General features: G+C 32.8%; 1 protein-coding gene across 1 annotated transcript in view; it reads right to left on the bottom strand.

Annotated features, from left to right (window-relative positions):
- Positions 1-27,872, bottom strand: part of LOC147079777 (uncharacterized) — a 35,179-nt gene that overhangs the window by 590 nt on the left and 6,717 nt on the right. The window contains exons 2-5 of the mRNA XM_085945600.1: positions 20,816-20,941; positions 7,010-7,028; positions 5,468-5,755; positions 1,143-1,208 (exon numbers count right to left, since the gene is read on the bottom strand). Of these exons, the coding sequence (XP_085801726.1) occupies positions 1,143-1,208; positions 5,468-5,755; positions 7,010-7,028; positions 20,816-20,941 (499 nt within the window). The remainder of the gene's footprint in view (positions 1-1,142; positions 1,209-5,467; positions 5,756-7,009; positions 7,029-20,815; positions 20,942-27,872) is intronic.

Here is a 27,872-nt window from a genome sequence, read left to right as displayed (position 1 = left end):
ATAGGCTGATATTGAATACAAATTGACTATCAACATAAAAATTATGGTTACGATCCTTAAATCGTTCTATATTTACAAATATTTGAATATAATTTATAAAAAAATAATATCTGAGTTACTCGTATCATGTTCTGTTAACATGATGTCATATGTTTAACAATACCCGACTCGCGTTAAGTTTTACTGCTGACGCATTTTTTTAGACTTTATTTTATTTTGTAGACGCCTGACGCCTGACGCCTTCAATATCCTGTGTCGAAAAATACGTATTCAAAACAAATGATTTTTTTATATTGTCTTGAAAAATTATTACAGTTTAGTTTCTGCTGCCGCGATGTATAGTCACGTTCTGTCTATCACTTTATTTCGATAATTTTCTTCGTAAAAAGAAATTATGAATAATATTATATGATTGTTTAATCAGTGAAGTGTGTGTGTTTTATAATGATATCGATAAATGTAGACTATATTAAACATAACAAGAGTTCCTTCGAAGAAAGAATCAAAATAAAAAAGGCTGGTCCACCGAAGCCTGAATTAAATATTAAAAAAATATGTGGATTAAAACAAAAAGTCTTTACACGTTCTTTTCGAAAGGAAATGTATGACAAGGCTTTATGGTTATGTGGTTGTGAGAGATTGAATACATTTTTTTGTTTTCCTTGTCTAATTTTTAATGATACAGGGTTAATTTTCCTGAGAATGATTTTAAAATGATCCTGGAATCATATGACTTTTTGGATAAATTTAAACTTACACACGAATTATCGACACGATTTTTTAAATTATTAAACACGATTTTAAAAACGCGGATGGTGCTACAGCTATTTTACAATTGTTTTATAATAATAATTTAATGACATCATTTTCCCAATGTACAAAACTTTTAAAAATCATTTGTACAATTCCGATGACATCTGTGGAAAGTGAAAGGTGTTTTTCAACCCTTAAAAGAATTAAATCGTTTTTAAGAAATACCATGAACCAGGACAGACTTAATTGTCTATCTGTGTTAAGCATCGAGAAAAAACTTTTACAATCAGTTCCAGACTTTAATGAGAAAGTGATTGAGGTGTTCGCTAAGCAGAAACAACGCCGAATTGATCTTCTTTTTAAATAAGGTAAGAAAGTTTTTAGTGCACCCCCTATGAAAGCAATTTTGGTAACCACCGGCCGCCACTGGTATAGATAGAGCATCGGTTTCTCATCTGAAATTATATGTAAAATTTTGTATAAGCGCATATTTGTATAGCAATGCGTATTAATCTTCTATTTACAACAGTGAGATAAGAAAATTTAGATATACGCTGAAAATAATTTCTTTAATGCCAGAGAAAAATAAACATTCAGAAATTTTTCACCTCCTTTCTACTTCGAAGATGATGTACATTTTTATGCACTTTCCGTGCTGGAAAGAAATTTATCCTGAAAATTGAAAACTTCGAGTGACCGTATTTAGTTTAAACCTATTTAATTTAAAATACTAACATATCTAGAATTGGGACAAAACATATCATAACCATGAGACTTGTATCCAGTGAACAAATAGGAAATCGATAAATCGAATGCCGATAAAAAGGTTGTGCATCACTGTTTTATACGATATAATAATTTATAAATATAATTTTATAGATCTATAGCAGATACACGAGGTCTTTAGAAAAACTTTACCAAAACATAAATCTATATACAATTTGGGATACAGTAGGCGCTCACTAATCCGGCGTTCACCGATCCGGCACGTCCAATAGTCCGGCATTTCGCAACTCAGCTCTCCTGCTCTATAATCCGGTAGGTTTCAAGTTGAACTGCCGGATTACAGAGCGGAGAACCGTCCGCTCGGCAGTTTGGTGTCCGACTTTGACAGATAAAACACATATTATAGAATTATTTCCTATATACATCCAATAATCCGGCATTTCCGACAATCCGGCATACGTGAAAAATATGTGTGCCGGATTACCGACCGCCTACTGTATGTCTAAGCCTGAAGATGTTTGTGTCATTATAATGGCCCGTTTTTTCTCACCATACCAAAGGACATTTAAAAACCTATTTTCAGATAATATTTCTATGTATTGTGGCACCCCGTATGGACCCCATTTGGGGATGTCTCTGTGTATCTGGAGAGGCCCGAATCGGTATCAAACCCAACAAATAGTAAAGCGCTGATTACGAAAATAAATAATAATAACAGAGCCGAGAATGACATAGATTTGTGTCTTGATAATTAGTAATGTAAAACCCAATCAATTTTAACAAACTATCAAAGGTGACATACATTTGAAAATATCCAAAAAAAAATCGTTACTAAAGGGTCTTTCAATAAGGACGCTCGATTTTACAACGTTTTTCTTAGCTCGTATTCTTATTTGTCCGGTGGTTCTTTCTCCGGTACAAATCTTGCAATCGATTTTTAACTAACTTCCCGACTAGCTAGACATTTGAAACTTTTAGGATATATCAGAACACGATACCAATGTATTTTTTTAATACTTTTAGCCATCTTTAAGTAGAATTAAATTCATTTTCAGTTGATTCTGTTTTGTATGAAAAGTTATTTCGACACCATTATTGGTTGCTAGGGCTCTGAGGTCCTAGCAACTAAATTATTAATATATACTTGCGTTACTATGGAAATCAATATGACATGTCAAGTAAAAATTTTTTTGATCTAGTCAAGTCAAGTATATATGGTTCAGCAGAAAATTTAAAAACATTGTATATTAAAAGTTCTTTTTATCTTGTAGTTATTTAAATGTTAATAAAACAAGTTGTGTGTGAGATATCCGCTCAACTTTTTATATTAAGTATGGAATATAACGTCGTTCAAAAGTCCGCCACGGCTTTGCTTCATGGCACGTATTCGGGAAGTCCATTTTTCGATGACTTTATCGCATAAATCTGGCTGAATTTGCTGTATGGTGTTTGTTATGTTGACTTTGAGGGCATCAGTTGTTTGCAGTTTATTCGCATAGACATGCGATTTAAGATAGACCCAAAGGAAGAAGTCTAAAGGCGTTAAATTGCACGATCTCAGTGGCCAATTCACGTCGCCGCCGCGCGAGATAACCAATGTCCATCGTGGCATGCGCTGTGTGGCACGTAGCACCTTCCTATTGGAATTACATGTTATCGGTATCCATATTATCCCGCCGGCCTTGCGCGTATGGAATTAGAAAGCACATATACACGTGCTTGTAGCATAGAGTCAGAATAACGAAAAAATCTATTAACCCTTTCAAAGCATTACGAATCCTGGCCTAATACAACAGGGTGCGTTGTGATTTCAAGCATCAATAAATCGTTATTAATGTCAGTCAAACATACACAAATAGAGTGGTAAAAAATCGGTGTCAAGTTCAAAAATGATTATGACTAAACCTAATATTTTATGTGACGCTAAAAATAAACATTCGTCACCTAAATCTGATCTGATCTGAAGAAATCACTTCATAGAAAAAATGCCGGCTTACCCTAGTGCTGCCATGACACATGCTAAACGTCGCTGGACAAGTGCGCCAATGACAAAGGATAAACACTTCAGTATTCAGTCTACCCAAATCTCTTAATAAATTTCGACAAATATTTTATTTACACCCCACTTTTAAATATTATTAGTTTGTTTTGATAATTAATCACGACACTATACCTACACTAAACAGAACACATAAAATCAACACCAATGTTCTACATAATAATATTTTTTAGCACTTCAAAATTTCAATGATAATTAAGCTTTTCATGATATTGTCTAAAACACAGGTATACACATAACGGCACATTGCACTTGGAACATATATCTTGAATACTTCCGAAACCTATGCATTCCTGATTTCGGCGACGGTTCTTGTCTTTTAATGTCTTCTGTATATCAGGTGGTTATTTGTTTCGATTATGATTCTGTCCATTATAATATTTTAATTCAAAAAATGTTCAAAAAAATTTATTTCTATTGGAGTTTGTAATCAACTCATAATTTTGGAAGAAATCGCAATCTTTGCCTTGATATATTATCCCAGGGTGTATTCTTTCCCATCCAACACTATTACGTCTATTTCTTTACTATATTATATTATAACATTATAGTGTCAACCAGTGGCGACCGGTGAGTTATTTTACTGGGAGTTCACTTTTTTCACCTTTTGACTGCCGTAAAAAGGCATTTGCCTTCATCAAAACTTCACCAAAAAATCAAAAAAAAAAACTATTGGTTTTTTTAATTTAGTACATTTCAAAGAAATCATAAATAACTCACTATTTATTATTTGTTGTACCTCTAAAAATAGTTTTTCTTGAAAAAAATGGATTTTAAACTTTAACACAAACTGGTTGACACGAACTATTTTGTTTTGACCGAATTATTAGTACTACCGAAATATCTCGTATCTGGCAGTGACCGGGATTTATTGTTCATTTGTATGAGAAATCCATTCTTCTGTTTTTCATCGACACAAATTTTTCAATTACGCGTTTGTTGAAGTCATGAATCTCTTGTATCATTCTTTTTTCGATACTGAGCATACATAATGCGTTCAATCTTGATTGCGCGATGGTGTTTCTACTAAAACACTTGATCCGTTTGAGTGTGAAAAAACATCTTTCGCTTTCCACTGATGTCATCGGAATAGTAAAAATTAAATTTAATAGTAAAACCGTTTCCGTAAATGTGTCAATGAGATTTTTTTCGATTAAAATGTTTTATAATGCTGAGGCGCCTTCAGCATTATAAAAATTATCCAAGCTGTAAATAACAGACAATTCATTTTTGATTTTATTTTTATCTAAAAAGTCAGACGTATTACAGAGCTAGTTTGGAGAGATATCATAATTGATAAACATTGTGAATTTAGTTATCAAACTGAAAAAAAACTTGAAGTTTATTTTTAAATTGTACTTCGCCTAAATTTGAGAAATGTTGTCAACATGTGCGGAAATATAAATGCGTACTGTGAAAAGAATTTATTTTTATAATAGTATTGAATAAAAATTGTCAAACAATAATTGTACGTGTGATACGGGCTGTATAGTTTTAAAACCGATGAATCTGCGTTCGGGCCGAGAGCGAATGAAACTGTCGCTCCCGAGCACGTAGAAAAAATATTTACGTATTGCTATCCCACGCGACAGACGGCGCTCTTTCTCATTGCAAAGAAATCAAAATTAGATTACTGGGCGCTTTGGTCGAGCGATGGCGAATATCGCTCACATCAACATATAATATTATTATTTAAAATAGCCGGTTAAAAACACATATTAGAATTTGTTTTTGTATATGAATTAATGACTACGGTAATAGATCAGAACACTTTTAATTTATCAAATATAAATTAAATACTCATTTAAAAAAAGTCTTTTCGCATAAATTGAGTGGGTGGGTGTGCACCGCTCCAGCGCTCTCAAGGGAGAATCGCCACTGGTGTCAACAGAATTTAAAAACTAATAATAACTAATAATAACTGTTCACCTCTTTGAAATGTATATAATATCATGCTAATCATCATGATTATCAAGAAGCTTCTTCGGTTTCCACGCCTTTCCTGAGTGAAAACTTTGACTGAATCAACCGCATGTCGGATGACAAAAAAGTCGGTGAAGAAATTCTTGACATTTGCTTCAGACATAGATTTTTGCGCATCTGTTGTTTGCCAATGAAGAACTAGGAATTTGTACACAATAGCCAAAGCTAATAGTGAAGCATTTATAGTGAACATTATGCTGTACGAATGATTCACAGCCCCAAATAAATATGCAACTGTAAGAAAAGATAAATATGGATTTAGTACATTCATAGGACCACAAAATATATTCAAACTATATAACAAAAACACTTGTCGTCGTGGTAAATGCAATAGGTCGTATGTCAAAAAAATTTCAATTTTGTTTTATTGCACCATAGTGACCAGCCCAGTCATCTACACCATCTCCAATAGGTCTTATGTCGTTAGACCAATAAGAAGTCGACTATCCCAACACTTGCAAAAAGACGAACCGACACGTCATTGATATTGGTCACGCCAAACAGTCGTATGTCAGAGCTCATCATAATGATAATAATGTTTTTGTTTGTTTTTATTCCTTGTTCTTGACTTTATACTAAAGAATTCGTCAAATAATACGATGTAAGTAATTTACCAATCACTGTTTTTTAAAATCTACTTTATAATTACATTATTGTTGTCCGATTTAGTAAAATTTTCAAGATTCTTTCTACAAATAATCTAACATTACTTTTTGTCTCAAACTAAAGGAAAATTCTCCGCCGTATATATGGACCGATCAGGGACGGCACCAATTGGAGAAGAAGATATATTGCTGAGCTCTACGGGCTATACGAAGATTGCAGCGCAGTTCAATCAATTAAGATTGGGGGACTGCGATGGCTAGGTCATGTGCACCGTATGAATGTACGTACGTATGATGTCCGGCAATCCAATCGGGCGTAGAAGAAGAGGCAGGCCAAAGATTCGCTGGTTGGATGGAGCTGCCAATGACTGCCGTGTTCTAAGGGTACCAAATTGGAAAGCGGCCACACTGGATAGGGACAGGTGGAGGGAGCTGTTGGAGGAGGCCAAGACCCACACCGGGTTGTCGTGCCCCTGATGATGATGATGACTTTTTGTCTCATTTATTTATTGCCAAAGTAATTATTTGTTCACCAATCACGATTGACAGTTTTAATAAGACACTGTTTATTTAGTTAAAAATTATTTAGTAAAAAGCTATTAAAATGATTAATGGAAGTTGTGGGCGGTACTTGGTATCTTTAGCAGTCAGCAACATTACTTCAGTTCAGAAATAGAACTCGATTTAGCTGAGGTTAATAATACTTTGACTATCAAAACTCCAATTTTAGAACAAGCAGAATCATTGCTGAGGCAACCATCGGACATAATGATAGCAGAGAACATTGTATCAACACAATCAGCCCTGAAATAAAATATAGATTGTGATATGACGATGACTGAACATCTAAGTGGAACATTTACTATCTGATATCAGTAGTGACTCTGAAGCTCTGTATCAACCTGAATCAAATCAATCAAGCTCATCAGAAGACTTAGAGGAGTTTGCTATGCAGTCTGACACCCATGGTGACGAACCTACTGAGCAAGTCAATCAAAGAAAACGAAAAGGGCAAAGCAATAATTGTAAAGAGTGGAAGAGGCAAAAAAAAACTCTCAACTGCTTAGACTATAGATACATCTCAACTGCTCAACTCAACTCAATCAGCTCAACTGCGATTGCTAGGCAAGTCTTATGCGGGTTTTGAGAAGCATGAAGAGTCCGGCAAGGGCGGCAAGTATAGACAGACGTCTAAAAAAGATTCTATGACCATAGGTCCACGTTGTGGTGGGCATAGTGACATGCTCAAAAGGGTGGGCCAAAAATAGCCTTTAAGTGCGATACAATCAGTGATGAACAACGCAGCTTGCTATTCACAAATTTTTGGAAGAAAACAAAATAATACTACCTACTGTTTAAATAAAAAAATTACTTTTCTAAAAAAAAGTATTCTTTTAAAACTGTTCTTTTTTCTTTTAAGTAGGTATTTACCTGCTCTGTTTTATGCAAATACATAATTAAACTATGCTATTTTTAAATAAATCTTTTTAAAAATTATTGTGTGTTATTTTGAATATTAACGTTTAATCTTTTCTTTTAAACATTGAAATCGTTTTTATACAAGTGCCTAATTATTAAACAGAGATTTATAATAAAAAAAAAACTTTTTCATTAGTTTAAGCTTACTTTTTAAACGTTTATGTACAAGTGTATAATAATATGTCTATATTAATATAATATTATATTTTGTTTCATTATAAATACCTAATTTCAGTGTTTTCAATTTAGGTATGTTTGCATAAAAATTGGACTTATGTCAACAAAAGTGGCCAACATTGACGATCAAATAGTTGTATGTCAACCTAACTTTCTTATTATTCATCTTACATCAAAATAATGATAACAGTCTTAACAGGGAACAAATTCTACCAAGTAAATAAATTTGTGAAAAAAATCGGTGCATTGGGGTTAAGATGGGATAGTTTTTTGTCTCTCCTGAAAAGTTTGGTATCTTTGACATACGACCTATTGCATTTACCACGACGTTGTATATCGTCAACTTATCTTGTAAACTCCGTTCCTGGGAATTATGAGGTCTGCAAATTTTTCCATTGTACGGAACCAGTTTATAAAAATTTTCTGAATCGATTTTTTAAATAATTCGATGTGATGAAACACAAGCGTATTCAATTAAAATCTTTACGAGTTTTACAAGATAGCCTGACAATATGACTACATTCCCCATATTGGTAGTTTGGAACGTCCATACACCCCATATAGTGTGCGTTGACCAGATTAAACCAGTTGTGACATTTAAACCGCCCACAGCCAGATGCTACTGCTGATTTTTGCTACCCAGTACTATTACACAACCACTCCTTGTCGAGTTACTGATGGATCCTTGGATCTTCCCGCATGCCAAGACAATCTGCACTCAGACTCTAGCACCTGTCCTGTGGCTAAAACCACCGGTGGTACACTCAACTTGAAATCGTTTACACCTGACACATCTATAATTATATGTGCCAATTTAGTTTTTACTGTTGATATTTTTCATGATTCTGGTTCTCCGAATAAAGAATCGTATGTTGAGTTTTGTGAATTATTTGTTATTATTCACATTTTATCAGTGGTGAAGGGTGGAGGTAGGCTGTTGAGATCTGACATAAACAGTACACACTAAACTTTGTCAGTCAAACTTAAACCCTGCCCAGACTAAACCATAATAGTAAAGGTAAGCTGTGGATATCTGACAAAAATAATTCACACTTTGTGTCATACTTATTTGTTTTCATCGAACTAAGAATACAAATTTCAGATGGTAATGGTTAGTTTTAAAAATTTAATTAAACCTGCCCTATCCAAACCATCGACAAATATTTTTTATCTAATAGCAATAATAAATATTATGATTTGCTTGGGCAGGGTTTAATTGAATTTTGAAAACTAACCAATACCATCTGCAATTAAAAATTTTATTTCAATGAAAACGTATGAAGTATGACTGAAAAAATTTTATGTTGGATCTCAACAGTCTACCTCCACCCTTCGGCATTGACTGCCATGTTTTGTAATTCATCCATCTGGGCCATGATATTATGTATCAGTCAAGTAAGGTTCCAGATTTCCTAAAATGTTTCAGGGGTCAATCAAAAAAGATTGGGATGACTGCTTTATAATATCTCAAATGATTTATCAAAATAATCACATACATGATGAGATTTAAAGAATAATAATTGATTATAAAACTTTTGCACATTTCATATCAATCAAAGGAAGATAAAGTAATAGTACTGATAATGTAAAATTAAATTGGTATAGATTATGATTATAATATAATGATTAAATCATAATAAACACTAATTAGTGATTAAGATGTCAACAAAGATAAGTGGATGGATTCAACTTAGTGATTTTAAAATTACATCATAAAATAACTTTCAAATATTATCATAAATAGGTGATTTCTTGCTATAAAATAAAGCATGACAATATACACATACATACATTTACTTTATGATGGCAGGGTGTAGGCAACAGCATAGAAATAAACACATATCCACATTTACAAACATAAAATAGCATTTTCAAAAACCACGAGAGATCCTCAAACCTCAGCCTTCAGAAAGAATACAGGATGCAGGTATCAAAACCATAATCACCAGTTTGAATTTCTCCCCACTTACGCATATTATACTGACACGGGGTATGCCATGGCCCCCACAAGGGGAGACTGACAGGGCTCAGGGTTAAGGTGGACCCGGTGTATCGGATCGGCCAGTTAAATGAGATGAACATAAGACAAAAAGGGACTTTTGTTTTGTCTATTTATATGCACTTTTCAGATTTGTTCTAGGAAGTAGAAAATTTTGTCATTTTATTCAACGTATTTTTTCATTAAAAAATATGTGGTTGCCTGACGCGTACTATGCATTTAAAATTTTTTTAATATTGCGTGTCGATAATTACTACTTTTAATTTGTTTTAATTAAAATAAAACACAAAATATAGTACTTATTCCACTTAGTTGAATAATAATCAAGAGCGGTTTCGTCCACTTCAGAGAAACATTATCAACTGGTACAGAATAAACAGATATTTATATATCAGTGGTTGTCTGCACAAGTGACATTTCCAAAAAAGTAAATTTTACAAAAAAGTAATATTAAGATTTGGAATTATATATATATATTCATTACAATATATGATTTTTGTTTTCTCAATATAATCGAATGCTGGTGTCTTGTAAACGTTTTGGAGTTGTCATAGCAAAATATTGGCTTATAAAGTAGTAAAAGAATTGCATCAAAATCTCATTTTTGACTGATTGTGGATATATCACTATTGTGCAAACAACACTCGATAAAATAGAATTCTAAGAAATTTTCTGTTCAAAAATAAATCAAATAAATTTACTTAGCTTTCTAGAAAATATTAATACAATCATATTTTGGTATTTCAGCTGCATAAAGTGAATATTAATATTTATATATTTTAATATCATGAATTAGAAGGCTACAACAACAGGAACACTCGCAACACGAGAAAGATTGGGAATCAGTGCATATGATGCAAAGTGCTGACAATTCAATGAGTGAATTTATTTTAAAAATTCATCATATCACTATAACATATGGAATGCTCTTAATTTCACACCGAACCCGAATACCGTTTGGGAAATGGTCCTGTGATCATTATGCTGCCTTAGCAATAGGTAGAGGGACCTACCAAAGATTCTGGCCTTGGGGCTCGCTTCAGGATGTGGGGGCCAGGCGATATGCAATAGCGTATTTGGAATAACAATATATTTGGAGAGAAATTGGGCTCTTAATAGCTCTACTACAGGTCTATCATATGTGGAAGTGTCAAATTCACTGTCTAATTGAATGTTCATAATTACACAAAAATTAACGCAATGAGCGAAAGTATTATTCTACAGCGATTTTTGGTAAGAATTTGGTGAGCGGTTTTAGAATTATGATCGTCCAATTATACCCATAATAGAATTATAATCGTCCAATTACACCAATTATGCCACCAATAATGGTACCAATGATATTTATACCTCCCAGTTTCGCAGATTTAATATAAATATAGTGGAATCTCACTAATCCAGCACTTCAAAGGTCAGGCATTATCAGAAGACATTTTTTTAGGAAATGAGATAATTGCGACCACGAAATTTAGAATCAAATTGCTGAGACATTTTTCAATGTGCGTAATTTATGTGCGTAATTTATTGTAATTTATACATACCTATGTTTATACATCATTAGAGATATTTTGTAGGTTTTTTTAGAGTATTGTAAAATCGTTAAACAGAAATCTGTTTTGTGATAAGTCATTATCACCTAAACAATGAATGGGTGGGGGGCCGCATAAATATATTAGAATCAAAAGGGGGCCACAGGCCTCAAAAAAGTTGAGAAATACTCGGAGTGATTAGATAACCGTGGATATAACACCTTTTCAAAATATTCTTTTATTGCAAAAAAATAATCTGAAATAGTAACCATGGACACCTTAAAATGGCTTTTGTTATTTCTAGCATGAGAAAAGACTGAGCATCATGATATATATACATCTTTCCTACAACGTGCACAGATTTTTCAGGTGTAGCTCCCAAAGATACCCAAAAATCTTAATTTTAGGACAAAACAAGTCATTGAGAAGGTGATGGGGCGAGGTCCTTTATAAGAAACTGCAAGGTGCGTTTATTAAATAAGATATTACAATTAATGTTACATCGTAACGGTATCAAATGTGATTCAAGTGAAAACATTATCTATATCGTCCCAAGATGCTTGGATAACGGGCATTTGCAAAATCAAGGATTAAGAAACCACACCTGTGACATATTGTTCAAAATAGGTTTTTTACATTATTGAATATATTGGTGGTATTGACATATACTGAAGAAAACTGAAAATTCCTAAAAAAATATTTAGCTCATAAAAACGTTTGAAATGATATCTCCTATCTACTAATGATAGATAACTCATAAATGTATCATTTTGTTTACCGCTACTCACTTGTAGTAATCCTCATACTACATACATTCATTATATATATGACAAAAACATTGATTTGTAATATCAAACACATAGTGTGCAGGAGCGTTTTTTCCCTACCTTGTAAAGTTGTTATTTTGTCACTTACAAGGTGTCATTTCGAAGAAATGATCCACAAACAGTGCAATGCACTTGTATGATGTTAAACCGGCCACCACTGATTTTACTAGACGTAATCGGAAGACGGATCATGTATATTAGTGCTCCGCAACCTTTTCTCACGCACTGTACACCAAAGGTCTTCTTAGAATTCCGTGGCACACCACACATAAAACTATTTATACACCAAAACATGGATCCCACATCTTGAAGGGGGATCCCAGGCCAGGATATTTGGGTGACCCCCTACCTATCGTACATATTTTCATGTATTTTTATTATCAATATAATATCTAATTAATGTGATACCTTAGCTTGTTTCAATGAACGTAAAAGTTTTATATATTTTGACTTGATATTTGAAAGACCGACCCAAATTTCTTGGTCAAGACCCTTCATGCAAGACTGCTTATTATTTTTAATTATAACTTGTCTGTAGATATTCTTTATTAATCGAAATCCAAAAAATAGCCAATGGAACATCGGCGAAGTTCAGTTTTAGCTTCCCGTCGTTTCTCAATTCAACAAATTCCTCTCAAATTTATAAGGAAAGCGCTTTTATAGAATTTTCGGCATTGGTTACAAAAGGGTTGTATGAAAGTAATGATGAAATTTCTTTTGCAACAAAGTTAAATCTTTTTGAGACGGATCCAAAATTAATTGCTTATTTTCATTGGCGATCTGGTAAGTCCTTTGGTACATTTGTAGAGATCCTTGTCTTAACTCCTTCTATTTATCAGAGCCCGTCAATATATTTTCATTCTGATCTGAGATTGTTTTATTAAGTTCATGCAAGTGCTCAAATATATTACTATATAAATATATACCAGCCATGTTCGCAAATTTGGCTATTAAGTAAGTATTGTATAATATACAAAATTATTTGTGTATCTTTTTGTAGCAATGCTCTGCGACACACCGGTGTCCCGCGGTACACGGGTTGCGAAGCGCTCATGTATATAATGTGACATCACATCCTAAGGGGTGGGAATACAGTAAAATATAGTCAAATATATATATATACATCCCGCTATCATTACTGCGTCATCTAATAGGACACTTTCATTCAATCTTGCGTCCAACTGTAATACGGCGTCCGGTATACGGACGCATAATAGAATTCATGTAATTTTACGTTATCTCATCTCCCAACCGCTCATAGTCTAAAAACGAAAATAGCCCAGACGCAGTTTTGTTACCTCATAGGAACAAAATATGTATTTGTAGTTTGCAGTTTTGTCGCTGACGGCGCTACTAGCGATGATTGTATATTTGTGCACGTATCTTTTGTTTACAATGTGTCGCGTGTCGTACGTCCCGTGGATTGCAACGCTGTCTTCCTGATTTTGAATGCCAGCACGGTGATGCAATAATAATAATTATTTATTCATTGCTCATTCCTATGATGTGACCTTCGGGATAGTCGCGATCTATGGTAAATTAAGTAGGTAGGTATTATTATTTTATCGCATTACCATTATTGTTTCGGATACTGTTTTGGAGTTTTAATAACCTACTTAGTATTAAATTTTTGTACAGTATTATAAATATCTTTATTTTTATTGTTGGTAGGGAAAGATACTTTATTGAGTTAAGCAATTTTTTGCAAGAGCTTATTACCAGCTATTTTATTGATACTTGTAAGTTTTTATCAACAATCTTAACTTTATTTTGTTACTTATAGGTAATTTTTGTTTTTGTTAACCTATTTACTTTAATACTTTTTATGTGTGTCCGACACCCAATTATTATTGAATACTACGTTGTTTTCAATTTATAAAAGATAAATAATATTTCATTATAAAAACCGTGTTACTATTTGTTTCATTACATTTTATGCCTTTCCTTAAAGATAAGTAAGAGACGTAGCTAGGGCTTTTGCCGTCTAGGATAGTCCTTGAGTTTTCCGCTCTCTAATTTTCTCTTAAAAATGATATTTAAGGAAATTTTTTTAGAAAGGTTTTTACAACTGAATGGGTTATTGCAAGACAATAATATGCCACAGAAACATTGTTTTGAGATATGAGCATTTTTATAATATTATAGCCGTTTTGCTGTGTTTATTTGTTTATACTATTATTAATCTACACATCATAAGGAAAAACATATAATTTATCTATTGGCTATTAAAATATGAATGTATTAAAAATAATTTTGTGGCTTGTGACTATTTTTCTTTCACCCAGCATCGGAGATATATTGACATTATATAAACTAAACAAATATCTAGTTTTTTTGTGTTTATTCAAATGTAGGTACCTATACAGGTATTATACTATTAATTTTATATTTAACACCGTTCATACAATTTTATGGATCAGCAAAATATAGTTTCACTTATCCAGAGTAAAGGAAATCAGAGAATTGTGAAACTTAATTACCACCTACCAGTGGCAAAGGATAGAGGTAGGCTGTTAAGATCAGCTATAAATAGAGCACACTAAATTTTGTCAGTTATACGTATTTGTTTTCATTGAAATAAGACTACAATTTACAGACGGTGTTGGTAAGTTTTTAAAATTAAAATTAAACCCTGCGAAAGTCTACCCAGTCAAAAGATATTCATCTACCTATAAAATATCTAAATGTATGCAATTAAATCAAATGTAACTTTAGACATCTTATGGATACTTAGGATGTTTATTGAATTTAAAAAAATGAACCAACAATATTTGTAATAATATGTATTCTTTCTTAATCCAACGAAAACTAATATTAAGTATGAATAAAAAAGTGTGTACAATTTTGTAGAATCGCCCAAAGTATACCAAAATTTTTATGGTTTGGTTTAGGCAAGGTTTAATTTATTTTTTAAAACTAACCAGCACCATCTGTAAATAGTAGTCTTAGTTCAATAAAAACAAATACATATGACTAACAAAAAACTATTTATGGCGGATATTAAAAGCCTATGTCCACCCTTCGCTACTGATATAGAAGATATCAAGATCTCCGATACTTCAAAATAAGTATTTCAGCAAAGACAGAAGAAAATTGAGGCGGGAGAATGAAAAGACAAAGGTTGGAAAGTACCCAACATTACATATCTCATATCACTAACCATAATAACACCATTCCAATTTTTCTATTGTAAATAATAGTCTCAAAAATACTCATAATAACGCACAAACGCTTTAACAATCAATAACAACATATCTATTAAGCAAAAACGTAAAGAAATAGTGGCAACGTCGCAAGACGTCCGATTGTTGGGATAATCTAACGAAATATACAAGTCGGACGCACGAGACGCTACCCACTGTAATGAAATATATGCAGGACGCCTTAATGTGTTAATATGAAAGGAGTTCCGATAAGCGGGTTATTAAAAGGTGGTTTTTTGTTTTTGTATATTTTTAAATAAACGTTTTTCAAAAATTTAAATACCTCACGGTCGTCAGATGCATGACAAAAAGAATATACTTTATTTAAATTTACGAAAAATCAAGTCTTTCTGATGGACGCTATACGGTAAGGTTTGTAAAAGGACGCACTACTGATAGCGGGATTTATATATATATAGATATACATCCCGCTATCATTACTGCGTCATCTAATAGGTCACTTTCATTCAATCTTGCGTCCAACTGTAATACGGCGTCCGGTAGACGGACGCAGAATTGAATTCATGTAATTTCACGTTTTCTCATCTCCCAACCGCTCATAGAGTCTAAAACCAAAAATAGCCCAGACGCAGTTTTGTTACCTCATAGGAACAAAATAATATGTATTTGTAGTTTGCAGTTTTGTCGCTGACGGCGCTACTAGCGATGATTGTATATTTGTGCCTGTATATTTTGTTTACAATGTGTCGCGTGTCGTACGTCCTACGGTTGGCAACGCTGTATTCCAGTTTTTTATGCCAGCACGTGTGATGCAATAACAATAATAAATATTATTTATTCATTACTCATTCCTATGGTGTGACCTTCGGGATAGTCGCGATCTATGGTAAATTAAGTAGGTAGGTATTATTATTTTATCGCATTCCTGTTATTGTTTCGGATACTTACTGTTTTGAAATATTGGTAACCTACCTACTTAGTATTAGGTTTTTGTACAGTATTCTTTAATATCTTTATTTTTATTGTTGGTAGGGAAAGATGCTTTATTGAGTTTAGCAAATTTTTGCAAAAGTTTATCACCAGCTATTTTATTGATACTCGTATGTTTTTATCAACCATCTTAACTTTATTTTGTTACTTATAGGTAATTCTTGTTTTTTTCTTTTTGTTAACCTATTTTCCATTATATATAGGGTTATTTTTTTCTTATACAATGTCATAATTGTGTTTCTACCAAAAACCTAACTTTATTTAGACATTGTTCTTGTTTTTTTTATATTATTAAATTGTGTAACTATTTTGAAGTACATATTGGGTGCCTATTATTTTCATCAACTAATGTTTCTACTAACTACCAACCTAACTTCATTTAGGTATAGTTATTATTTAAAGTAGTAACTATAATACTATAACAGTTATTATAATATGAATTTATTAAAAATAATTTTGTTGCTCATGACTATTTTTCTTTCACCCAGCATCGGATAGATCCTGGACAATGACATTATATAAAATAAATAAATATCTAGTTTTTTTGTGTTTATTCAGATGTACTTATAAGAATGTTATGCTATCAGTTTTATATTAAATACGCCCCTTTCTCTTTGCTCATACAATTTTATGGATCCGCAAAGTATAGTTTTACTTATCTCAGTAAAGGGAATCAGAGAATTATGAAACTTAATTACCACCTTCCAGCAGCGAAGTGTGGAGGTAGGCTGTTAAGACTGAGCTGAACAGGACAAGGTCATTCATAGTTCATTCAGAGACTAATCTCAGCGTTGAAAGGACGTCATTTTAATTAAGTCTAACCTCAAAAACCTCTAACCATCGGGGATTTATTTTAAGGAACGCAATAATTATTATTTACAATTCTCGGTCGAATGAATAATCATTATTACTTTTATTATTATTACCTCCAAACATAACATATGCGACGTAGCCTGGTGCCGGCCGACGGAATACAGGGCTGTCAAAAAATTTAAAGTTAAAAATAGCTTACTGTACAGATGGAATAATTACATACTTCCAAGCGTCAAACGGCATACAACATTCATCTAAAATAATTATGAAAAGACTAGCTGATTATGTTATGTTATTTTTGTATTGTTCTTATTTTTTTGCTTATCAAAATATTTCACATATTATCTGATGATGTGTATTTTGGATATATCGTAATATGTATCTGGTCTCATTAAAATTGCTATTAAGTTGATATAACATAGGAAAATCTGTAAATCATTAAAATGTTAATTTCGTTATAGTTTTTAATTAAACCGGTGCAATTACATATTAGATTTAAACACTGTTGTACTGTGTGACTTTTATAATATCAGATAAAACTGTAGGATGTCAGCAGAAGAGTAAACAAAACCCAGCTCATGGGATAACCGAATGGTAAGCAACTGTATAATATATTATATTTTCCCGCCAAATTGCACACAATTAAAAACAATTTATCATAAAAACAAGTAAGACGTCTTCGACAGCCCTGGGTGATTGATTCGATAAAGTCGGCAGTTTTTTTTGTCTTGTTCTCTGCGATCGCTAGCTTTGAATAAAAAAAAATCTATGGGTGACCACGTTAATAATCATTTTTTATGAGTATAAATTATTTCTTGCATTGGCTTTTATTAATTAATAATTATTGTACCTACCAACTAAAAGTAAAGTTGCGTTACTTGTTTGTAAAAGTGTCAGACTAAATTAATTAAACTAATCGGGTAAGTAATAAAAAGTCATTAATTGAGTTAGCATTTACTTGGTAGAATTCCATTTAAAAAGAAATGAAAATATAATTAATTATATTTTCATTTCTTTTAATAAAAAGTCACTTTCTTTTATAATAAACAGACATCACTATATTAATTTTTTTTTAAATATGCATTAGAATTAAACAATTTGTACCTTTTTTTTTAATAGTTATGTAATAGGTCTTACATATTCATAATAAATACTATTCATTAATAATGTTTTTTGGATAGCACATGAAATAAAAATGTAGGTAGATATGTATTTCAACATCCTTCGTATGTTTAGCTCTCGGACAATTTCAGGTTAAAACGTTATTAATATATTATTATTAAGTTTATATCGTGGCTATCCATCATATTGGTTGCAATGTTTTCCACCAAACACCTGATTAACAAATTGAATTTAGTAACATTTACGTATATTAGAAGATATCATTTTTTGGTCACCCCATATTTTATACACTTTGACAGTGTATGATTTAAATTAAATAAGAGATCATTATTATTACTTTAGACCAAAGCATTGTCGGCGACCTTTACATATTACCAGTAGAGCAACAATTCCGGACCACATGTAAAAAAATCATATTTTCAATTCTCAAGGGCAATTCTGTAGAGCGTCCCCTTAAGACCTGTCATAAATAATCCACATTAAACTTTGTTAGTCACACGTATTTGTTTTTATTGAACTAAGACTACAATTTACAAAAGGTGCTGGTTAGTTTAAAAAATTAATTGAACCCTGCCTAAACCAAGCCAAAATAGTTTTGGTATATTTTGGACGATACGACAAAACTGTGTACACTTTTTCATTCATACTTATTTGTTTTCGTTGGATTCAGAATACATATTACACATACTGTTGGTGAATTGTTAAAATTAATGTTAGTTAAAATTAATAAAGCCCTTCCTAAACCAAATTATAATAGATAAAAAAATATTATTATATCTATAAAATGTCCAAAGTTATGTATGACTTAATTGCATAATTTTAGATATTTTATAGATATACTTACTAGTATTTATTGACTATTATCTATTATGGCTTGGTTTCCGCAGGGTTTAATTGAATTTAAAAAACAAACCAACCGATCTCTAGTCTTATTTCAATGAAAACAAATACGTATGACTGACAAAGTTTAGTGCACACAATTTATGTCGAATCTTACAGCCTACCTCCACACTTCGCTGCTGGAAGGTGGTAATTAAGTTTCATAATTCTCTGATTCCCTTTACTGAGATAAGTAAAACTATACTTTGCGGATCCATAAAATTGTATAAGCAAAGAGAAAGGGGCGTATTTAATATAAAACTGATAGCATAACATTCTTATAAGTACATCTGAATAAACACAAAAAAACTAGATATTTATTTATTTTATATAATGTCATTGTCCAGGATCTATCCGATGCTGGGTGAAAGAAAAATAGTCATGAGCAACAAAATTATTTTTAATAAATTCATATTATAATAACTGTTATAGTATTATAGTTACTACTTTAAATAATAACTATACCTAAATGAAGTTAGGTTGGTAGTTAGTAGAAACATTAGTTGATGAAAATAATAGGCACCCAATATGTACTTCAAAATAGTTACACAATTTAATAATATAAAAAAAACAAGAACAATGTCTAAATAAAGTTAGGTTTTTGGTAGAAACACAATTATGACATTGTATAAGAAAAAAATAACCCTATATATAATGGAAAATAGGTTAACAAAAAGAAAAAAACAATAATTACCTATAAGTAACAAAATAAGGTTAAGATGGTTGATAAAAACATACGAGTATCAATAAAATAGCTGGTGATAAACTTTTGCAAAAATTTGCTAAACTCAATAAAGCATCTTTCCCTACCAACAATAAAAATAAAGATATTAAAGAATACTGTACAAAAACCTAATACTAAGTAGGTAGGTTACCAATATTTCAAAACAGTAAGTATCCGAAACAATAACGGGAATGCGATAAAATAATAATACCTACCTACTTAATTTACCATAGATCGCGACTATCCCGAAGGTCACACCATAGGAATGAGTAATGAATAAATAATATTTATTATTGTTATTGCATCACACGTGCTGGCATAAAAAACTGGAATACAGCGTTGCCAACCGTAGGACGTACGACACGCGACACATTGTAAACAAAATATACAGGCACAAATATACAATCATCGCTAGTAGCGCCGTCAGCGACAAAACTGCAAACTACAAATACATATTTTGTTCCTATGAGGTAACAAAACTGCGTCTGGGCTATTATTGGTTTTAGACTCTATGAGCGGTTGGGAGATGAGAAAACGTAAAATTACATGAATTCAATTCTGCGTCCGTATACTGGACGCTGAATTACAGTTGGACGCAAGATTGAATGAAAGTGTCCTATTAGATGACGCAGTAATGATAGCGGGATGTATATATATATATATATATATATATATATATATACACATACAAAGAATATAGTAAAATATTATCAATGTCACGAAAATAAGAAAATGAAAACTCAATTTTTCTAAAAAATACAGAAAACTTAAGCAACAATATGGGGGATGGAAAATTTGGGACATGTCACTATACATGTGTAGGTGCCATTTAATAAAAGATTATTGAATATTACCCGTCGAATAGTGGTAAATAAACGTATACTGTAGAAAATTAATAAAACCAATACCTGAACGTTGTCATTTATTTCTGTTTCGGTGGCATTTTTGAGATGATCACAGATTGTTCCATCAAATCATAAATTTACAGTACAGGCTTTATGCACAAAAAATGCTTGCACTACAACTGATGTGGTACTAAATGCAAACATATACAGGAACATGACAGGTTCCACCGTTATCAGTGATAGTTTCCATTGAGATTCAGGCCGTACCTGTAATCATAAAATAGGTGTTCAATAATTAGTATTCCCACTGAGTAGTAACATAACGCCTGACTCTGAAGCTATGGATGCTGGTTTGAATCTCACATCTGGCAGAAATCACATGTTATTTTCAAAGTGTGTCCAAGAACAAGAATCCAATATGATTACTTACGGCAAATATAAATGGGGTGGCGATATGCTCCGTTCTCGTGTTAAAATGATAATTTAAATGATGACTGTGATGGTTATAATCACATGGTATTCACTTTCTTGAGAATTTCCATGTATAAAAAGTTTCACTTTAAAAACACAACATGTGACTTGGCCAAGCGGTCTTATACGAGCCCACAGATCAAAAGGCTCGCATTCGAAACACTACTACATGGTGGGAGAACATACAATATAAAGCTGAGTCTGGACACAGATGCATTTAGACATGAAGAAATGAACATTGTATAAAAACTGTTTACAGACATTTAAAATGTTCTGATACAAATGTCTATGTATTTTTTGTGCCGTGGATGGAACATAATATTCACAAACAGATGAAACTGTTGGTTTCAGTCAGTAAGTAACCTCCTTATTCCATCATTTTGAGATAATCACATAAAACCGCCAAGCACATTTAGGTATGCAAATAGAATATTTGAATTTTTTCAAACATTAGTTAACAATTGGAAAAGCAAAATAGCGAAATAAAATTAAAATTAATAAAAAAAAAACATGTTTAAGGTTGGTTGTAAAATATAAAAAAAGGCAGCTGATCAATATATACTGCTTTGTCACCACCCTCTGGTTCAACTCAATGTAACAAACAAACAGCTGGATATAATATTTTATGAATATAAATAATATTATCATCATCATCATCAGGGACGCAACAACCCGGTGTGGGTCCTGGCCTCCTCCAACAGCTCCCTCTACTTGTCCCTATGCAGTGTGGCCGCTTTCCAATTTGGTACCCCCAGAATACGGCAATCACTGGCAGCTCCATCCAACCAGCGAATCTTTGGCCTCCCTCTTCTTCTACGTCCTATTGGATTGCTGGACATCACTCTCTTTGCCGGTTTATTGTCATTCATACGGTGCACATGACCTAGCCATCACAGTTTCCCAATCTTAATTGATTGAACTGCGCTGCAATCTTTGTACAGCCCGTAGAGCTCATCATTATATCTCCTCCTCCAATTGGTGCCATCCCTGATCCGTCCATATATACGGCGGAGAATTTTTCTTTCAAAGATGTTCAGGGCTCGTTCATTTTGCAGAGTAAATGTCCAGGTTTCCGATGCGTACGTGAGCACTGGCTTTACAAGTGTCTTGTAAAGAGTGCTTTTAGTTCGGCGAGATAGTAAGTGGGACTTAAAATGTCTTAACAGGCCAAAGTAGCATTTATTCGCAGACATGATTCTCTTGTTGATTTCTTCTGTAATATCATTATGTCGTGTTACAAGAGATCCAAGGTATATGAAACTGTCGACCGTATCAAACTTGTATGCACCGATATCTAACTTTGGTGCGACTTCTCGTGGTGTGACATAGACAGGCATGTATTTAGTTTTTGCCTCGTTTATTTGTAAACCCATTCTTTTGGCAGAGGCTTCTATTGCTGTGAATGCCTTTTTCAGTGCCAATTCTGATATGGCAATGATGTCGATATCATCGGCATACGCCAGCAGCTGTACAGGCTTAGTAAATATCGTGCCGCTGCCACGGGCATCAAGCTTTGCATCCCGTATCGCCTTTTCTAGCGCAATATTGAAAAGAAGGCATGCCAGAGCGTCACCTTGCCTGAGGCCATTCAGTGTTATAAATGGCTCGGATATTTCCGCTTGAAGCTTCACCCGGCATTGTACCGGTGTCATTGTCATCTCTACAAGTTTAATTATTTTCGTCGGAATTTCAAATTCTCGGATTGCTTCGTATAACCGGTATCGATTAATGCTATCATAAGCCGCCTTAAAATCGATGAACAGGTGATCCGTGTTAATATTGAATTCAGTGGTCTTTTCTAGAATCTGCCTTAGAGTGAATATTTGAGTAACACATGATCTCCATCGTAGAAAGCCTCCTTGGTAGTGCCCGAGTATTCCTTCTACAATGGGTTCCAGCCGGTGGAATATCAGAATCGACAACAGTTTATATGCAGAGTTAAGGAGTGTCACCCCTCTGTAGTTACTACATTCTAGTTGGTGTCCTTTCTTGTGCAGGGGACAAATCAGCCCATCCTTCCACTCCTCTGGCATCTTTTCTGAAGTCCATACTTGGTGAATTAGACTATGCAAATGTTTGAGCAGGCTTTCTCCCCCACATTTTATTAATTCACTCTGTAGGTTATCTATTCCAGGCGATTTGTTTGTTTTTAACCTTGACATGGCACCTTTTACCTCATTTAATGTTGGTGTTTCTTCGGTATCATCCATGCCACTTTGTACTGATTCCTGGTCATGAGTATTAATGTTAGTGTTGCCGGCATCATTATGGGGGGTATTTAAATGTTGATCAAAGAAACCCACCCACCGGGTAAGAATACGGTGCTTTTCTGTGAGTATCATGCCATCATCATCCTTGCACATTGTAATACGAGGCTTGAAACCCTTCCTAACATTATTTATCTTTCTATAGAACAGCCGACATTCTTGAGCTTTATAGTGTTCTTGGAGTAGGATCATTTCCTTTTTTAAATAATGACGTTTCTTTTTCTTGTGTAGTTTCTTTTTGTCACGTCGGCGCTTTTTATACTCATCGTCTGATGAACGTGTTTTCTTCTGTAGCATCATTAAGTAAGCCTCATTCTTTCTCGTAGTCACTTCGCGGCAATCTTCGTCAAACCATTCTGATCGTTCACCTATTTATCGGCGTCCTAAGGTATCACTAGCTGCGGATACTATGGCTATCTTGCACATTTCCCAGTGTTGATTCACCTCTTCATGGTCTCCAACCTCAACATTGTCGCTCAGGTGAGTGTTCAAGCTCTCCTGGTACCGAGCCAGTTCCTGCGGAATCTTCAGTTTCTCTGTTTCAAAGGGTTTTGCTCTTGCTCCCATTTCCTTTTTGGTGTTTGAGATCTTTGCTCTAACTTTTCCACACACTAGGAAATGGTCTGAGTGTACATTAGCCCCTCTGTATGTCCAGACGCTCATTAGATCCGATCTGTGCCTATTGTCTATCAAAATATGGTCTATTTGGTTTATTGTGCACCCATCCGGGGATTTCCAAGTTCCCATATATATATCCTTACAGGGAAACATTGTGCTACCAATAACCATATTTAGTGACGCTGCACAGTTAATTAGTCGGGTACCATTGTCATTACTTTCATTATGCAGACTATGTTTTTCGACAATGGCAGCGTAGATCTCCTCCCGTCCTATTTTGGCATTTAGATCACCGAGTATTATTTTCACATCGTGATTTGGGCAACTGTTGTATGTGCTTTCTAATGCATCGTAGAAGTCCTCTTTTTCCTCATCCGACTTATCCTCTGTAGGGGCATGTACACTTATAAATGAGTAATTGAAGAAACTTCCTTTAATTCGCAGTCGCATGATCCTTGGATTGACTGGTTCGAACCCAATAATTAAATGCTTCACTCGTTTGCTTACGATGAATCCAGTCCCAAAATGATGTTCACTATCATGGCAGCTATATAGTATAGTGCAGTCTCGTTTCTCCATCACTCCTTGACCTATCCATCGCATTTCCTGTAGGGCCGTGATATCACATTGGTTTTTTATAAGTTGTTCTGTAAGGAGTTTATTAATACAGTAATATTATACATGAAACAATACTTTATAAAATTAGAATCATAAAAAATTTCAAAAATAGTAAAAATGGAGGTTACTGACTATGAAACCAACAGCCTCAGACGATCTTGGTATAAATTAGATAATGCACATTATGACAAACAATATTATACATTCCTAAATAAAGCAATGTTTTTGTAAATAAATGTTCAAAAGTTTTGTCTTTACATAATACATTTGGCGGTTCATTGAAAATTCCAGCAAAGCAATATTATCGATCCATCTTTTGTAGGCCCGTAAATCCATAACAATCTTTTTTTCAGGAGACAGTCAAAATCATTAAATTGTCATTTTAAATGGAATTTCCAAATACATAAATGAAAACAATAAATAATTCCTGTATATAAAATGACAATGATTTCGGGTATTTTAAGTACAAGCTATGAAAATTTTTCCGCAGTATGGATATAAATAATAAAGAAGTTTTGTAGATTGATATTTGAAATGATTAGTCATGTTATGGATGCAAGAATCTTACATATAGGTAAGATATTCGATATTATTAGTATATCATTTAATGAAAATATCATTTTAGACTAAAATAGGATTTACAAGTTTCACAAGATTGACTTGACGATATGGAGCTGTATTTTACACAACATAATAAGGTAAACGATTCTTATACTGGCATAATGGCATTTTTGTCTGTTACATATTAAGAGAATTTAGTCAAGAATGAGGATTATTTATGTTGTATACGCATGGGCTAATGTTCTGAATATACCCTTCTAGAAAATTTCCTAATCTTTGCATAGAGTAGTGGAAAATCAATTCTAAGGCGTCAACGACCCTGGATGTGCATGTGCGGTGTGAATTCATTAAAGTTTTGATTTTTTCATTAGGTAAAAGTATAAACTAATGTAAATTAATTTTACAGATTCTATGATTCATTATGTATTATTTTTAAGTGTTTATGGATAAATTTACGAATAAAAATGGTTTTTATGATTTTATTATTATTTTAAATTAACAAATATCAAAGTTATTTAAAAATGCCATCATTACAACGATATCAATAATAAATTGTTTTATATCAAATGTTGCAATTTTCGCTCTATATGTCAATATTATAGTCGTACCTTATTACAATAAATTCGAACCAATATGATGTACCGTTGTACGATTTTGAACGTAAAGTATCATAACTTTCAGCCAATTCAGTTTTTAGTCTATTCATAACCATAATCAAAAATTATTAAAAAGTCCATAGACACCAATCTGCTGAAAATCTTAAATTATATTTTCTCAAGTATCACTGGCTCCTGGCTCCCAGGTACAGAAATATATACATACTATGTGTATGTTAGATATAGCATAGCACTCATCATATTGCAAGAACATATTATAGGTATGGAAAGTAAATATTACAATTTATTTAACATTAACGGCAACTAGATCACAAGTTCGCAACGTTTTTCATGTACATATTTTTTTTCACTCGAGGAAGCAAACGCATTTTAAAAAATTTATTTAAAAATTTATATAAAAAAAACCTATTTCTATATGGAAACAACCAAAATTTCAAGGTTTTGAGTTAATAATGCCATTCGATGTAGAAAGTGATTTTCTCTATAATTCAATAAAAGAAAGAAAAAGGAAAATTTCTTCAACAGGGCATAAAATTGAATAACCCTTTCTGAGATTAATCATTAATTCAATTATAAATGGGAATGCCCGGGTTAATTATTTGTTAAATTTAAAATTTTATTGTGCGTTGTCAAGTTCATTAATAAATAATAAAAAATAATTTAACATCACATTTTACATAGTGTTTTTTTTTTCATATGATCATAATATTTTTTTATTCACATTGTTATAAATTTGCTGATTTTCGGTCAAAGAAGTTAATTTAGTGTCAAATTCCCCCGACCCCATCAAGATTTCATAATCACATATTTATATAAATAAAATAAAAAACAATATGTCGTTCAAACATGATGACAACAATGAATCTTACATGATAATTCATAATTTTTAATTATTTTATTTCAGTTTACTATTTAGTAGTTGATGATCCCCTAGAAAACATCTTACAACTCGCATAAGGGTCGCGACCCATGAATTAGAAACCCGTGCTCGAGTCCAAAATGATGAACACTGAAATCACAAATAACTTAAGTATGTGAAATAAAATTGTTAAGTCATTCCTTGATAAAGTTGTAGAACAATCTTGCACCTAGATAGATAGCTAAGAATTTATAATGATTACGTGACATTTTTATAAACATGTAGAAGATAATTTGAGAGTTTGGACTGATTGTATTATTGATGATTCCGTTATAAGATTCAATGTTTTACTTCACCATCAATCAGAGTGTGGTTATTAATCAGACACTCCAGTCCTATATATCGATGTATGGCTTAGATTGTAATTGTTGTAGATTAACATTTGACATTCAAATTAAAGCTAATACTTCATGTTCAGTTCAATCTCGAATAACATATAAATCAATGAATTATTTTTTTAATTCAATGAATAATTCATGAGATTTTGTGATATGCAACATTTTTTATTGAACATAATTTAAAAAAACCTCAAATATAAAAAAAAAACAAAATTTTTCCATGTTCGATCCTGAGAATGTCATATGGACCACCACATAGTGCAAGTGGCCCACGATGGCTGAGCGGTTACCGCATCGGCTTATAATGTCATGGGTACCAGGTTCGAATCCCAGATCTGGTAAAATTTACATGTTCTTATTCAATATGTGTTTGGACCCAGAGTACGACCCAAGTAGGTTGAGCAAGTGACTAAAATCCATTTCTCATAAAAACAAAATCTGCTGAAGTTATTATATACACAAATTAGAAAAAAATATGACGCCCGGCGAACTCGGACCTGGATTTACACCAATGTGATTTACCAATTTAGCAATGTGTGTCTTATCTAATTAAGTCGAAATTAGCTAGTATTCAAACATATCTTAAAAACTTAACTCGAAAGAATTATTAACAAACATAAGGCCCCACATGCCCAACGTAGGTCAAAATGAAGATTTTATGGTATTTTCAGAGCATAACCCTGGACATTTCTTAAACGTTGTAGATCATCTATTTATATAATTTTGAAACCTTATTATCCTTTATATTTATTTTTAACATTTGACGACTGTATAAAGTATTTTCATTAC

The sequence above is a fragment of the Rhyacophila brunnea genome, unplaced genomic scaffold, assembly GCF_057557595.1.
Source record: "Rhyacophila brunnea isolate RB1 unplaced genomic scaffold, BYU_Rbru_1.0 scaffold_1, whole genome shotgun sequence".
NCBI lineage: Eukaryota > Metazoa > Arthropoda > Insecta > Trichoptera > Rhyacophilidae > Rhyacophila > Rhyacophila brunnea.
Note: the sequence above shows the minus strand (reverse complement) of the source record. Positions and strands in the feature narration are given on the sequence as shown.